A 13,695-nucleotide genomic window follows, 5' to 3' on the forward strand; every position below is an offset into this window, starting at 1 on the left:
GAGTTGGGATTTGGAAAATCTGTTGTTAGACGAGGGGTTTGTTATATCCAACCTCTCTAAAACGAGGATCCACTGTATCAATAGAGGATAACAAGTCTGTTGTTACATCAGGTTCCTCACTCAATCATGGTACAAAACAAAGAAATTAATGAGGTTGAACCTGCAAGATCCCCTTGTTAAAGGAGGGGTTGTTATACAGTATCTGACCTCTTTATAACAAGGTTCCGCTGTATTGATAGAGGATAACAATTACGTTGTTACAGTGGGTTTCTCACTTAATCATGGTACAAAAACAAAAAAAAAATCAAATGAGTTGGGACCTGCAAAATCCTCTTTGTATATTGAGGTTCCACTGTATTGATGGAGGATAACTTCCCTTCTTTTTCCCACCCACAGCCGCAGGTGTTGTCGCGGGGCGTGCGCTTTCCGGAGCATGTCACCCAGAACCTGTGTGCCATCTACATCTACAACTGCAACTCGCGGCTGAAGGAGTACATCAAGAGGAATGAGAGGGTCTTTGCTCACCTGAAGGTACAACATTGTAGGGAGAGATCTGATGTGATATCAGTGTCATGCTTTTTAACCAACTGAGGATGACTTACGATCATATGATACGTCAAAATGCCCGATTAGTTGCCACCTGTAATTTTCATGCAGACAGCAACAGAACAAGATATGGCAGGGTTTGGATTTTTTTTTTTTTTTTTTTTTTTAGTGTTTGGATGTTGTTGTTGTTGTTGGTTTTTTTTTTAGTTAGATGGTTAGATATTCATCCCCATTGAATGTGTCTTTAGTGTGGATTTAATGGTGAGTTACTTCTTGTTTCTCACTTGCACATTCTTAAAGGGGGATTAACCATATTTGCTGATATTTTCACCAACTGGGGTGTTAACCGCACCGCTGAGTCTGGCGGCCCTAAAAACAAAAAGTGTTGGTGCCAGTGCTACATGTATATGAAAACATGGTATGTATACAATTGGAGAATAGGGCAATCTGCGTCTATTGATCATTAGTTCATTCAGCCAGCAGATGCATGCCTACGCAAGTAAATCACAGTAAGGATTAATGCAGTGCTGCCTACATGTATGCTTTTTTCTCTGTCCAAGAGAAGAAAATGTGCTTTCCAAAATCGAAATCACAATTTTCTGACATAATTTAGCATGCTTTGTTTGTCACACTTAACCCGCCGAGTTATCAAGATGTTTGTTTGGTTGTTTTTTTTTCAGTCGGCATCAGTAACGTTTGTTGTTCTGCAGAGATTGATAGATCAGATAATACAACTTTTTAACCCTTCTCTTCTCAGGGCCAGCGAAAGCTAGTCTTCGTGGAGTCTGTGAACAAGCTTGCGGAGTACATAGAACCAGAGCAGCAGCGGCTCCACAAGGCCACCCTAGCCCTGGATGAGGACCTCAAGGTCTTCAACAATGCCCTCAAGCTCTCAGAGACGCACAAGGACATCAAGGTGGCCATCAAGGTTTGTAAGCTTCAAATTTTCCTTGAATTAGTGTAATGTCAGTTGGCTTAAGGGATGTTGCTCTGACACATAGACAACTTACACCAAATAATCCCTTCAATTACAGTGTACTTCGAGACTACCTGTCATACTTGAATGTTTTTTGTTAAATTCATATATTAGATCCAAGTCAGGGTTTAGATCTAGGTCAAGTGTGGCTCACTTAGCTTTTTTTTTTAAGTGTTTGGAAAGTGCTGACCATTTGATCGATGGCCCAACCCGATATTAACGCTGTATCTTTTCTTACATCTGTTGAAGCATACCTGCAGTTTTCGCATGTCTTTGAACTTGCCTGAACAGACTTGCAGGAGTATATACAATGTAAACTTTGCATACTGTTGTATGAAGCCATTTTGCCCAATTCTTGTCCAGAGGTGAAGATTGAGATAAAGGGTGAAAGAAGAGAAGGGAAGAAGGCTAATAGTCAGTGCGATGAGCTCATAATGACAATAGTAGTTTTGTGTTGCTGTTGTGTATATTTGTTGTTGTTTTGTTATCATTAAGCACTTTTTCACCCCAGTCTGGTGTTTGAGGTACTCAAGAATATACTCTTTTCCCAGCCTCTTGAATAAAATCTATAACATACAGAAGTGCACTCTTTCCAATGAGAGCCTCCGAGGCAGACTACCACTTTACCACCACACACACACACACACACACACACGTAAATATGCATCTCTCTGCCGTGACAGTGCTTGGCATCATACCTGTGTTCCTTTCATATACCAGGCTCCATCCTTTCAATACACACCCTTGGTATAGAGGTGCATGTTGTTTTATATTTACATTTCTGTGCCCGTCGTCCTCCATCCTAGGTCGGCTCCAGCGCCATCCATGTCACCTGTATGGAGAAGACTAAGATCCTGGTCCAGCCTGTCCTCCTCAACGACATCTACCTGGCATCAGAGATTGATGAGGTACATGTTCTGTGAAATTCATGAGGTGCATAACATAAGTCTTGGATGAAATGATTTGATTGTTATTTTTTTTATATAAAGTGGATATTATGATAATTTCAAATTTTGACAAACTTTCAATGTCTGATTTTCTGTGTGATATAACGTATCCTGACACGAGACAGGATATTGTTCGCAGAAATTCCTTTCCCAAGATCTGTTTACCTTTTGTGTGCCGGAGACTCTGGACAGTGCATACGATGCTGCAGGGTCTTCTGTGCCAATCAATGCTCAAAGCACAAAAAGAGTTTAATACTGTAAGTGCATCTGGTCATTTAAGGCCATCTCAATCAAGTCTGGGGGTAAAATCTGTCACTTTTTTTACTCACCTTGACAGGTTGCACTGGTGGATGAGAACCAGTTCACCGTGACGCTGCAAGAAGGACGCATCTTGTCCTTCATGCACCAGGAGTGCGAGGACGTCGCAAAAGCCATCCAGCACATCAGGACGAGATGGGAGCGATCGCAACCAGTGAGTATACTCTACTGGAGGTCTTCAACCCCCTTAGCACCACACAGACACTGGCCGACAACCATATTTTAGGTTCTAGGACAATTGCCCCCTTTACAATTACCCCTGACCCTAACCCTAGTCCTAATCTTGAACCTAATCCTGACCCTAACCCAAATTCTAACCCCAACTCTAACCCATACCATAATCTTTACTCTAACTCTATCACTAAGCTCTATTTAGCCGTGTGATGATCGTCCTGATTAGATACGATATCTTAACCCATTAAGGACGAGTTCCAAGTGTACTCGGGCAAGTGTCTATGCAAAATGCATGTTGTAGCAAAATCAGCCCATCCTCAAGGGGTTAATGTCACTGAACCATTGTACAGCTGACTACGAGTCACCAGTCCACAACACAGTTAAGGACTCTCAGGAATGTTCTTATTAATCATCATGCCATATCAGTTCTTTCTGTTCAAACGAGTAATCATAATTATTTATGCCACATAGCAATGCTATGATTTCACAGATTAATAGATCAATAATGTTGCCCATCAACACTTCCAAAAATTTTTGTACTTTTTTTTCTGCCCCTGTCCTGAAGGCAGTGTGTGGTGATGTTTTGAATAATCATAGACTTCCGTTCAATATACCCATTTACATCTTATTATTGTAAATCCAGCATTACGGCAAATCCACACTGTCTACTAAGGACAAATAATGTAATTGTGCGTCATTAGTTCACTCACTGATGTTGTATCACCAATAGCATTTGAAACTCATGGCACACATACACGTCTAACAGCAAACTTTTGCACCCAGTTATAAGTAATTATTACATCTCATTCCCTTCTAGCAAGAAACAGTAGCCGTACATTCCAAGATTAAGCCGATGGATGTGCCTGGCACACTTCTGAATATGGTGAGTGTTTTGCTATCAAAAAAAAGGGGATTATTCTTGTTTGTTTTTATTCCTGTCTCTTTTTGTTAGGAGAGATACATGTACATTTGTAGCTGCTTATTAAATTGAATCTTTAAAAGATGTCCTCAATATTCTACTTCAGAGCACTTTGCTTACCCTTCCATTCTCAGAGTTCCCTCTCATTTTTGCACTCCCTTCCAGTCTTAAAGCCTTTTTTATCTCTTTGGTCATTAGAACAAGAATGAAGACATACGCTTGCTGTTTCCAATGAGCGCAAACAGTTAAAGTTTCAAGAAAGAAGAAAAAGGGAGTGTTTAAAGGGTACCACCAGGCTTGATATTACAAGTTTTGTTTTACCAGGTATCTGTTTTTGCTTTAAATGCTGACTTTGCTCCCTATTCCTCCCAGGTCACCTGAAAGGTTTTGTAATGGTTATGGCATTTTTACTTTTTTTTTAACTTTTACTTTTTACTTTTTTCCCCCAAGGCTTTACTCAATCTAGGTAGTAATGACCCCTGCCTCAGGTCAGCTGCCTACAACCTCCTGTGTGCCCTCACCGCGACCTTTAACCTCAAGATCGAGGGTCAGCTGCTGGAGACGTCCGGTCTGTGCATTCCTGCCAACAATACTATCTTCATCGTGTCCATCAGCAAGACACTGGCCGCCAACGAACCTCACTTGACCTTGGAGGTGAAAATACTCACATAGCAGCAACCACAAGTATAGATCTTATAGTCTCCAACATAGAAAAACACACATAAACAGTAGTATTCATAATAAACTTAATAGTGATAAAGATAGTGTTTTACTCCCCCCCCCCCATCACCACCCAAGCATATATGACAATGACACGATATAAGCATAACCATGTGTCAATGAATGTTTCTTATATTCATTGTTAATTTCAGTTGTATTTTTAAGGATTTGTGTAATTTTTTATGTGTATCTATATGTTGTACTGCAGTAATGTTTACCAGTATTCCTGTGTGTACTTGACGCTAAACATCGTGATTTGATTTTGTATGAAAATGAAATGTCTGTTGTGAGACATTAAGTCTTCCCTGTAAGCATGCCAAAAGCAGACATCAGTAGGAACTCCCTGCTGTTCGGAAAGAAATTGTCAACAAATATTTTGAATCAACAAATTTTTACTTTTCCAGCAGCCAGAAGGTTTTCAAGTTGCAATGCATTTGATCTCAGCCCAATCATTTGTCGCTTGATTATATGTGATACATGTATATAGTCATTCTGATATACATTCAAATCTGTCTTTAATAGTGACCATCTGTCTATAGCAGCCACCTGCCATATACGCCCACTGAAAACAATTCCCTCTGAGAGAAAAAGCATGTTAAAGAACCTGTCTATAGCGGCCAACTGTCTATAACAGCCACTTTTTTCATCTCTCCTGGGTGACACTATAGACAGGCTTGACTGTATTACCCCTTCAAATATACCTTTCTTCAACTGTCACCATTTCCCTTGCTAACTAAGTGTGCCAAAGAATCTCTCTGCTGTAATTGCAAAATCTCTGATCCAGTCTTACCAATTATATGTGTTATTTATGTTGTAATTTCTATTTGAATTATACTCTTAATGTGTGTGTGTGGGGGGGGGGATATTAAATGTGCTTCACAGCTTATGTAGTATTTAATGCAAGTTATATACAGTTGGCTGTAATGAGTTAAGAATCTGTGTAGGTCAGGTCACAGTGGCTATTTGTATCATGAAAGGTGACAATCACTGTGTCTGCATTGTTTTTGTCCACCAGTTCCTGCAAGAGTGCATCACAGGATTCAGCAAGATCAGCATCGAACTCAAGCACCTGTGTCTGGAGTACATGACGCCGTGGCTACCCAACCTCACAAGGTACTGCATTCCTTCCTTTTTCTCTCTCTCTTCTTGCATGTAGGCAGAAGTGACTGTGTCCCTGCTTATCTGCAACCCTTAACTGCACTATATTCAGCAGTTGGCACATCTGCTGGCTTACTTTCTTTTTCCATAGGCAGAGATGTCCAAGCTCTATTTGTCCATGAAGAGACATTATACCCAATTCCACTAATACTTGTGTCACCATGGCCTTTATGTCAGGTTCAGCAAGCGGTCGGATGAATCCAAACGGTACAAGCTGACCGTCGTGTTGGACAAGTTAATCCGGATGACCATCACTGAGAAGCAGATGTATCCGTCCATCCAGGCAAAGGTGTGGGGCAACATTGGTCAGGTGAAGGACCTGATTGACTGTGTCCTGGACAGCTTCATAAAGGTACAATGTGTATGCATGCATGTGTGAATGAATGGATGAATAGATGAATGGATGGATGGAGGATGGATGAATGAATGAATGAATGAATGAATGAATGGATGGATAGATGGGTGGATGGATGATTGATTGAATGAATGAATGAATGAATGAATGAATGGATGGATGGATGAATGAATGAATGAATGAATGAATGGATGGGTGGATAGATGATTGAATGAATGGATGGATGGATGGGTGGATGGATGATTGATTGATTGAATGAATGAATGAATGAATGAATGAATGAATGAATGAATGAATGAATGAATGAAGGGATGGATGGATGGATGGATGGATGAATGGATGGATTCATGAATCAATCAATCCATGAAAGAATAAATTCATGAATAATTGAATGAATGAATGAATGAATGACCTGTGCCAATTCCGTGAGATTAGGTGTCTTGTAGTGATTTATGAGCACAACTTTTCACACAAAGTGGTCATGGGATGCAAACATTCAACTGATTTGAAAGTACCTGATAATAATGAGGGTGAGGCATTTTATTTTTTTAAACATATGTAATAAACATTGTCTTGTCTTGTCTCTGATTATTCATGTTCTTTTCATAAACTGGAATCCTCAGAAGAATTTGCAGAAAAAGTGTAGAACAATTAAACAACTGAAATTGCTAATTTGAGACAATAATTGCTTTCATTTTTCTTCCTTTCTTCCCGTTTTGTTTCCACGGCAACATGTCTCCTTTCAGACCAGCGTTTCCGGCGGTTGCCTGCCCCGGGCGGAGGTGATGGCGGACACGGCAGTGGCACTGGCATCGGCCAACGTCAAGCTCGTCTCTGCCAAAGTCATCGAGAGACTCTGCAAGGTACAGGCGGCTCCCATTATTGCAAAGTCCTTGGGATGGGCAGTTATCTTTCGTTATATTGAAATTTTGTTATAAACCAAACGATAAACTATGTAAAGATATGTAGATGATAATTTTGAGACGTGAATTTTTACTTTTCTGTAACACAAGTTTCGTTATAATCATGTTGGCTATAAAAGGAGTGCACTATTCAACTCAGATCAAATATTGCTGAAAATATGGGGGCCATGGATATTTGTCCACTCTTTGCCAAAGCGCGATGCTTGTTGGTGGACGAAAGTGTGATGTAACTCGGACACAGCAGATATTGAGCTATGATTCCTCACAAGAATTTCTCACGCTTTTTGTATCCATAGGCTTCATTACTTCACCTCATTCGCTAGGAATGAGGGGGGTGATGATCAGGAGATACAGTTACAATGGAAAAGGGTATTAGCCCTGCTCTTGAAGAAATAAAATCAGGAAAAATGGTTTTCAAAAGTTTAGGCATTTGCATTTTCTCTGAGAGCCACAAGAATGGATGTTTGATGATGGAGTTTTTCATAGGATTTTCTTCGTACTTCAAAGATTATATGTCAACATTTCTCTCCAGATTCTTGAGAAGACATCCCTGTCGCCGACGGCAACACTGGAGAAACATTTGATGTGGGACGACATTGCCATTCTCACCCGCTACCTCCTCATGCTTTCATTCGACAACTGCCTTGATGGTGAGAAATGGAGCAGTCATACTGCATGATAGTGTAATTTTACTACACACAGCAATTTCAGTAGCATAAACGTCTTTTCTCCACAAGTGACAAGTGCGAGAGGCATTATGTTATATTATGGTTGTCTGGTTGTTAAGCCGTCTGTACACCTACATTTGTATCTGTGTCCCGCATCTCATAAATTGCATTTTGTTTTTCATGTTCATTGCATGTGATGATGCGGAACCTCATCTTTCTGATTGTCAATAGCCGTGATCACTCTGGCAAAACCTCACTGAGTCTATGGTCACAAAGTCTTAAGTTCTCAAAGTTTTGCCAGTGTGACCACAAACTTCCTAAAAACTTCTCGCGAAACTTCTTGCAGACCTTTCCACTCAAACAAGGGAAATTTCCTGAACCACCACAATTCTTCTCGAAGTTGGTGCAATCTGCATGTACACAACTGAAACTTTACAAAGTTTGTCATGTGACCAGTCCATTGCAATGCCTCTGAAGCACGCAGTCATTTGGATGTGTGTTTGTACATTGTTACGGCGCACGCTTTCTTTTATGTGGCACATGCGCACCAGTCACCCAAACTTTGAGAAGTGAAACACGGAGATGTTTGGCCACCAGTGTGGATAGACGACAAGCACACTTCATAAAAACTTTTCGATGTCTTGCTAGTGTGACCATGGCTAATTTGTATGGTAAACTGGATACACAGGAATGATACCTCCTCCAGAGGCTACAAAGCTGCCGGGTTTCCCTGATTCTGCAGGCTCCCATAGAAGACTTAAATCAGGAAGGAAAAAAAAAAACATTGAAAGCCCTGACTCCTTGGTCAGAAATCATTCGTGCCTATTGAGATGCAATTTTCCCTGTTAGCTCTTTGGAACCTTCCAACTTTGGGTGTGTGAATGATGACAGCTCTGTGACTGATTGGAAGCGATCATATGTATTTCACCGCTAGCAGTGTAGAATGTTGAACTTCCCGAGAAAATGGAGTATGATGCTCAGATTATCATGTCATCAGTATCAAATGCAAGTAGTGTTTACATTTTTCCAGATTTCAAGCACTTTTTTTTTTCCTTTCAAAATATTGCCATTGATACAGTTGTATAAAGCGTCTTACCACGTACAGTGTAGTGTTAGCCCATTCTAGCCTTCTTTCCAGGCTGGAGCAGCAATGTTCAACTGTTGTCTACATTACAGTTAAACTGTAAAAGCTGATAAACTGGTGTCTATACTACAGAAAAATTGCAGTGGCTAACGCAAAAGCTTTCCTGAGTAAAACAGGATTGTGATGATATTGTGACAATAACAGATACAGGGCACTGTGTTGCCAATACGCCCAGAGCCATCTCTACACAGAGTTTGCCCAACTCGGTTTCAGCTGGTCACAACATGGCGTGTATTCCTTTGTTATGGGTTTGCCTAACTCAACAAAGCAACATGCCACCATATTGTTACCCACTGGAACAGAGTTGGCCAGACTCTGTTTATAGATGAGACCGATCACGCCCCCTTGCCTCGGTCAGCCAACCAATGTCCATCGTTACACTCCTCATTTTCATTTCATTATATTCTGTACTTTGACAGTGGCCAACAACCTGCCAGCCCTGTTCCACATCATCACCATGCTGGTGTCCACCGGCCCCCTGGCCCTCAAGGCATCCATCCACGGCCTGGTCACCAACATCATCCACTCCCTCTGTACGTGTGCTCAGCTCAAGTTCAGCGGTAAGTTGCATCTTCCAGTTTTGGGTATGACTCTCGTACCTTTTTCTTTTTAGCTCACATGAGCCAAAGGCTCAAATGAGAGCTGTTACAGTCATTCTTTGTCAGGCGTGGGTCATGCTGTGACTGTCGTCTGTCATAGTTTCCTATCTTTGTCTTCGTCTCCTTTTGCTGGTCATAGATGATCAATTGATAGAGTGTTGAGTTTGCAGTCCACAGGACACCCACCAAACCATTGTTGTCCCCAGTTGTTATGAAAATACTCAGTGGGAATCTTTGTGATTTCTGATCTTCCGAAAGACCTGTAAGTGATGTTCTTGGAATGCATTTGTAACTTTACCGGCCATGTCCTCGCACGTTAGTGCAGTACTTCATCTTGCACTCACCATATTAAGAGGTTCATAATATTTCATTACATTTCTCAATGCTGGTGAAATTAAGATAAATGGTAGGCATCGTATTTCAGTTGAGCTCACACTCTCAATAATTGCATTTTCATTTTACACCTAGCCATCATAAGCACTTTCCCTGGACTACGTTGAGCAAAGCACATGATGTGACTCTGACATAACAACTGCAACATGCAAATGAGACCAGGATAGCCATCCGTAATTCCTTGTACTTCTCACCCATGTTTGCATTCCACTCACACTTTGAATGCCTTACAAATTTGTCATGAGGGGATCAAAATACATTTGCGTAAACAAGTACCTTCTTGCATGTTTATATGAGTTTTTCCGAGTGTAATGTGTCAAACAGAGTATGGCCACTCCATGTTGTACATAAACTTTATTGTTAGTTCTTCTTCTACTCTTCTTTGATGCAGAGGAGACCCAGAAAGTTCTCCACCTGGCGCTGACGGAGTTCTCCCTGTCGCGCTTCAAGAAGATGTTCGGCATCAGCAAGGTGAAGTCGGCTACCGTGGCCGCCTTCCGCTCCAGCTACCGGGAGCGCCCATCCAGCCAGCAGGCCGAGACCATGCCCCTGAGCAGCCTGGAAGCCATCACCGACGCCCTGCTGGAGATCATGGAGGTGGGTAGAGGAGGAGGAGGAGGAGGTGGAGGTGGAGAGGAAGAGATTGAGGAGGGAGAGGATTAGGAGGAGATGGAGAAAGAGGAGGGGAATGAGGTGGAGAAGGAAGAGGAGGAGGAGGAGGAGGAGGGGGGGAATGAGGTGGAGGAGGATTAAGAGGAGGAGGAGAATGAGGTGGAGGAGGAAGAGGAAGAGGAGGTGGAGGAGGAGGGGAATGAGATGGAGTGGGAGGAGGGGAATGAAGAGGAGGAGGAGGGGAATGAGGTGGAGGAGGAAGAAGAGGAGGAGAATGAGGTGGAGGAGGAAGAGGAGGAGGAGGAGGAGGGGGAATGAGGTGGAGGAGGAGGAAGAGGAGGAGGAGAATGAGGTGGAGGAGGAGGAGGAGGAGAATGAGGTGGAGGAGGAGGAGGAGAAGGAAGAAGAGGAGGAGAAGGAGGAGGAGGTAGAGGAGGAGGGAGAGGATTAGGAAGAGGAGATGGAGAAAGAGGAGGAGGAGGTGGAGGAGGAGGGGAATGAGATGGAGTGGGAGGAGGGGAATGAGGAGGAGGAGGGGAATGAGGTGGAGGAGGAAGAAGAGGAGGAGAATGAGGTGGAGGAGGAGGAGGACGAGGAGGGGGTGTATGGGAATGAGGTGGAGTAGGAGAAGGGGAATGAGGAGGAGAAGAAGGAGAAGAGGAGTAGGTGGAGGAGGAGGAGGGGAGAGGAGAAGGGGGAGGGGAAGGGGTGAGATGTGAGAAGTTTGGGAAGGGGTAGAGAGAATTTTAGATTTTGAATTTCTCTCCCAGTGGAAGTTACTAGGAGATGGCTACCAACTGAGCCGTATCACCGCCCCATGAATATGAATGATGAGAATAGAATTATGGTTTGGGAAAGACCAGATTGTGTTTAATGGAGTCAATTTTTTTTGCTCCATCTCTATGCTCCAGTTACTTCACGTTAGCATTCCTGTTAGTTTTGTCATGGACTTTAAAATGTCGCTGTGGTAACATGCTCTTTGCATTCCAGCAAGAATGATATTCTTGAGAAGACCAATACCACATCGTGTGTCTGGGATATGATGTGAAACTGACCCCCTGTCCTTGCTTTATCTCCAGTCATGCACAAAGGACATCCCTACATGTGAGTGGCTCAAGGAGTGGACAGAGCTGACCAGAAAGTGAGTGCAATTTTAGCCAAATTTGGGGTCATTTGTTCTTTTATGTAATGTGTCCTCACGGGAAACGGGAAATAGGTGGCCAATGTACTCAGGTGACCTCTCCGCAAAGGTCACCATTTACACAGACTGTCATTCACTCTAACCATACATGAAAGTTTGCCATTGCTATTGCTGTGGTACAGTGTACTGTAAAAGTGGAAATTTTCACGCATTTTGCGTGACATGAAACTAGCGCAAAAATAAAAGCTTGTGAATATTTTTGCTTATTTATGTAATAACATTTCATCTCTTTGATTTTGTTAAATTAGACACACACAAAATCTATTTTACCCGACTAAGTGCAAAAAAAAAGAAGAAAAATTATGCAAACATTTTCACATTTTAACATGTATATTGTGCCTTATTTTTTTTTTTTTTCATGACTTACGTCTTTTGAATTTAAGTGTTGTAAGGTATCCAGACTGGGATATTTTTTAAACAAGACGCTTTTTCTTCTGAGTTACGTGAAGTATTTGTACACCCAGGTGTGTACACCTGTCATCACAAGACATCAACCTTTGCTTGACTTAGATGCAGCGATGCTATGCTAAATTGCAACTTCTGCTCAGAATGTGCACAGAACTCTGCATTTATATTCTTATTGAAACTCAAGAAACAGAATAGCCCACACAATTTATCAATTATTAATCTTAATTATTATTATTATTTTTTTTTTTTTTTCAGATTTGCATTCCAAAACAACCCAGCGCTGCAGCCGCGAGCCATGGTCGTCTTCGGCTGCATCAACAAGGCGACGTCGCCGCGGGAGATGCGCAGCCTCCTGGTCTTCCTGGCCCATGCCGTGCACAACGCCATCGATCAGAAGGACTGCTACGGCAGCGGGGTGCAGCAGAACAGCTCCCTGCTGCTCATCGAGTCCATCGTCATCGCCATGACGAGACTGCAGCCCCTTCTTGAGCGGGTGAGTGGGGAGTGCCGCCATACAATAGGCCCACTCACACAGCAACCAGGAGTCGCAATTATTTGAATCATTACGCAACAAACAGTTTCTAATGTGTGTGGACAGAATGATTGCAACTTATTAGTGAGATTCAAATTGCTAGCCTCCCACCACTAAAAGTGACATTTTTTTGAAATTGTCGCGATGTTTTCTGAATAGTCTCAAAAATTTTGCGGTGTGAAGTGTCTGTGAATGCTGTACAAAATTGCACCCGTTTGTTTATATGACAAAATGCAAGGTGGATTGGCCAGTCAGGTCAATGTCAGATCAAACTCCTATACTTATGCCTGCGCCATGTGGTCTCACTGGAGCCAGTGCAATTTGAGTTGCGAATTTTTCTTTATGAGCCGATTTAGGTCACGATCTTGTTTGTGCAAACCAGAGCGTGCAAAAATGCAGTTTGAATTGTGATACAGCTCACATTTTTTCCAATATGTGTGAACGAGCCTATTGAAACCTAAAGTCCATCCCCCCCCCAACAAAGAAACAAAAACAGCAGTAAACAAACTGGCAGAAACAAAAGCAGGGAAGCCAGTTTTCAGGTCCTCATGCGTCCAAAGTAGCTTCATTTACAGTGTATCAGGCCCTCTCGATCTCTCTTTTACTCCAACCGGCAAAAGGTGTATTAAACATGCACATCCACATTATATTTTTAAGTTCACGCTAAACTTCGTGAACTGAGTTTCAGTTTAAGTCAGGCAGAGGATAAGTAAGATGCATGAATGTGGACTGCACTGTGTGTGCAAGCCAAGAGGAGATTTGTGGTGGTTATGTTACCTCATGTTCTGCACAGGATCGTGATCAAAAGCACTAGGTACTCCGCAGATAAAAGATAGAACAAGTTCGGACTGGGTGGTCCACTGAGACACTATTCTGCTTGTTCCCATTGATTGCACTTTGCACTGTGTTTGTACCCAAGTCAACTGGGACATTTTGCGGAAGTTCTCTGCAAACCTTATTTCAGGTTACATTTTCCAAAAAAAAATATTCTTGTGTATCTAGGTCATGTTGACCCCATTTCCTTTTATCCAGAAACATGAAAATAAAAATGAAAAAAATCAGGAAGCAGTTATGACAGCTAATTGTTTATTAGGAAGTGAAC

The 13,695-nt window shown here is 42.1% G+C and overlaps 1 protein-coding gene across 1 annotated transcript in view; it reads left to right on the forward strand.

Moving 5' to 3' along the window:
• The window catches only part of LOC139729853 (neurofibromin-like), an 89,545-nt gene that overhangs the window by 61,326 nt on the left and 14,524 nt on the right, over positions 1-13,695 (forward strand). The window contains exons 36-49 of the mRNA XM_071640777.1: positions 397-531; positions 1,304-1,474; positions 2,329-2,430; positions 2,807-2,941; positions 3,779-3,844; positions 4,331-4,534; positions 5,616-5,713; positions 5,936-6,110; positions 6,860-6,976; positions 7,569-7,686; positions 9,268-9,408; positions 10,232-10,437; positions 11,532-11,593; positions 12,317-12,554. Coding sequence (XP_071496878.1) covers positions 397-531; positions 1,304-1,474; positions 2,329-2,430; positions 2,807-2,941; positions 3,779-3,844; positions 4,331-4,534; positions 5,616-5,713; positions 5,936-6,110; positions 6,860-6,976; positions 7,569-7,686; positions 9,268-9,408; positions 10,232-10,437; positions 11,532-11,593; positions 12,317-12,554 — 1,968 coding nt within the window. The remainder of the gene's footprint in view (positions 1-396; positions 532-1,303; positions 1,475-2,328; positions 2,431-2,806; positions 2,942-3,778; positions 3,845-4,330; positions 4,535-5,615; positions 5,714-5,935; positions 6,111-6,859; positions 6,977-7,568; positions 7,687-9,267; positions 9,409-10,231; positions 10,438-11,531; positions 11,594-12,316; positions 12,555-13,695) is intronic.

Source organism: Diadema antillarum, unplaced genomic scaffold, assembly GCF_040938485.1.
Source record: "Diadema antillarum isolate AM-2024a unplaced genomic scaffold, OU_Dant_1.0 seq00000266_RagTag, whole genome shotgun sequence".
Classification (NCBI taxonomy): domain Eukaryota; kingdom Metazoa; phylum Echinodermata; class Echinoidea; order Diadematoida; family Diadematidae; genus Diadema; species Diadema antillarum.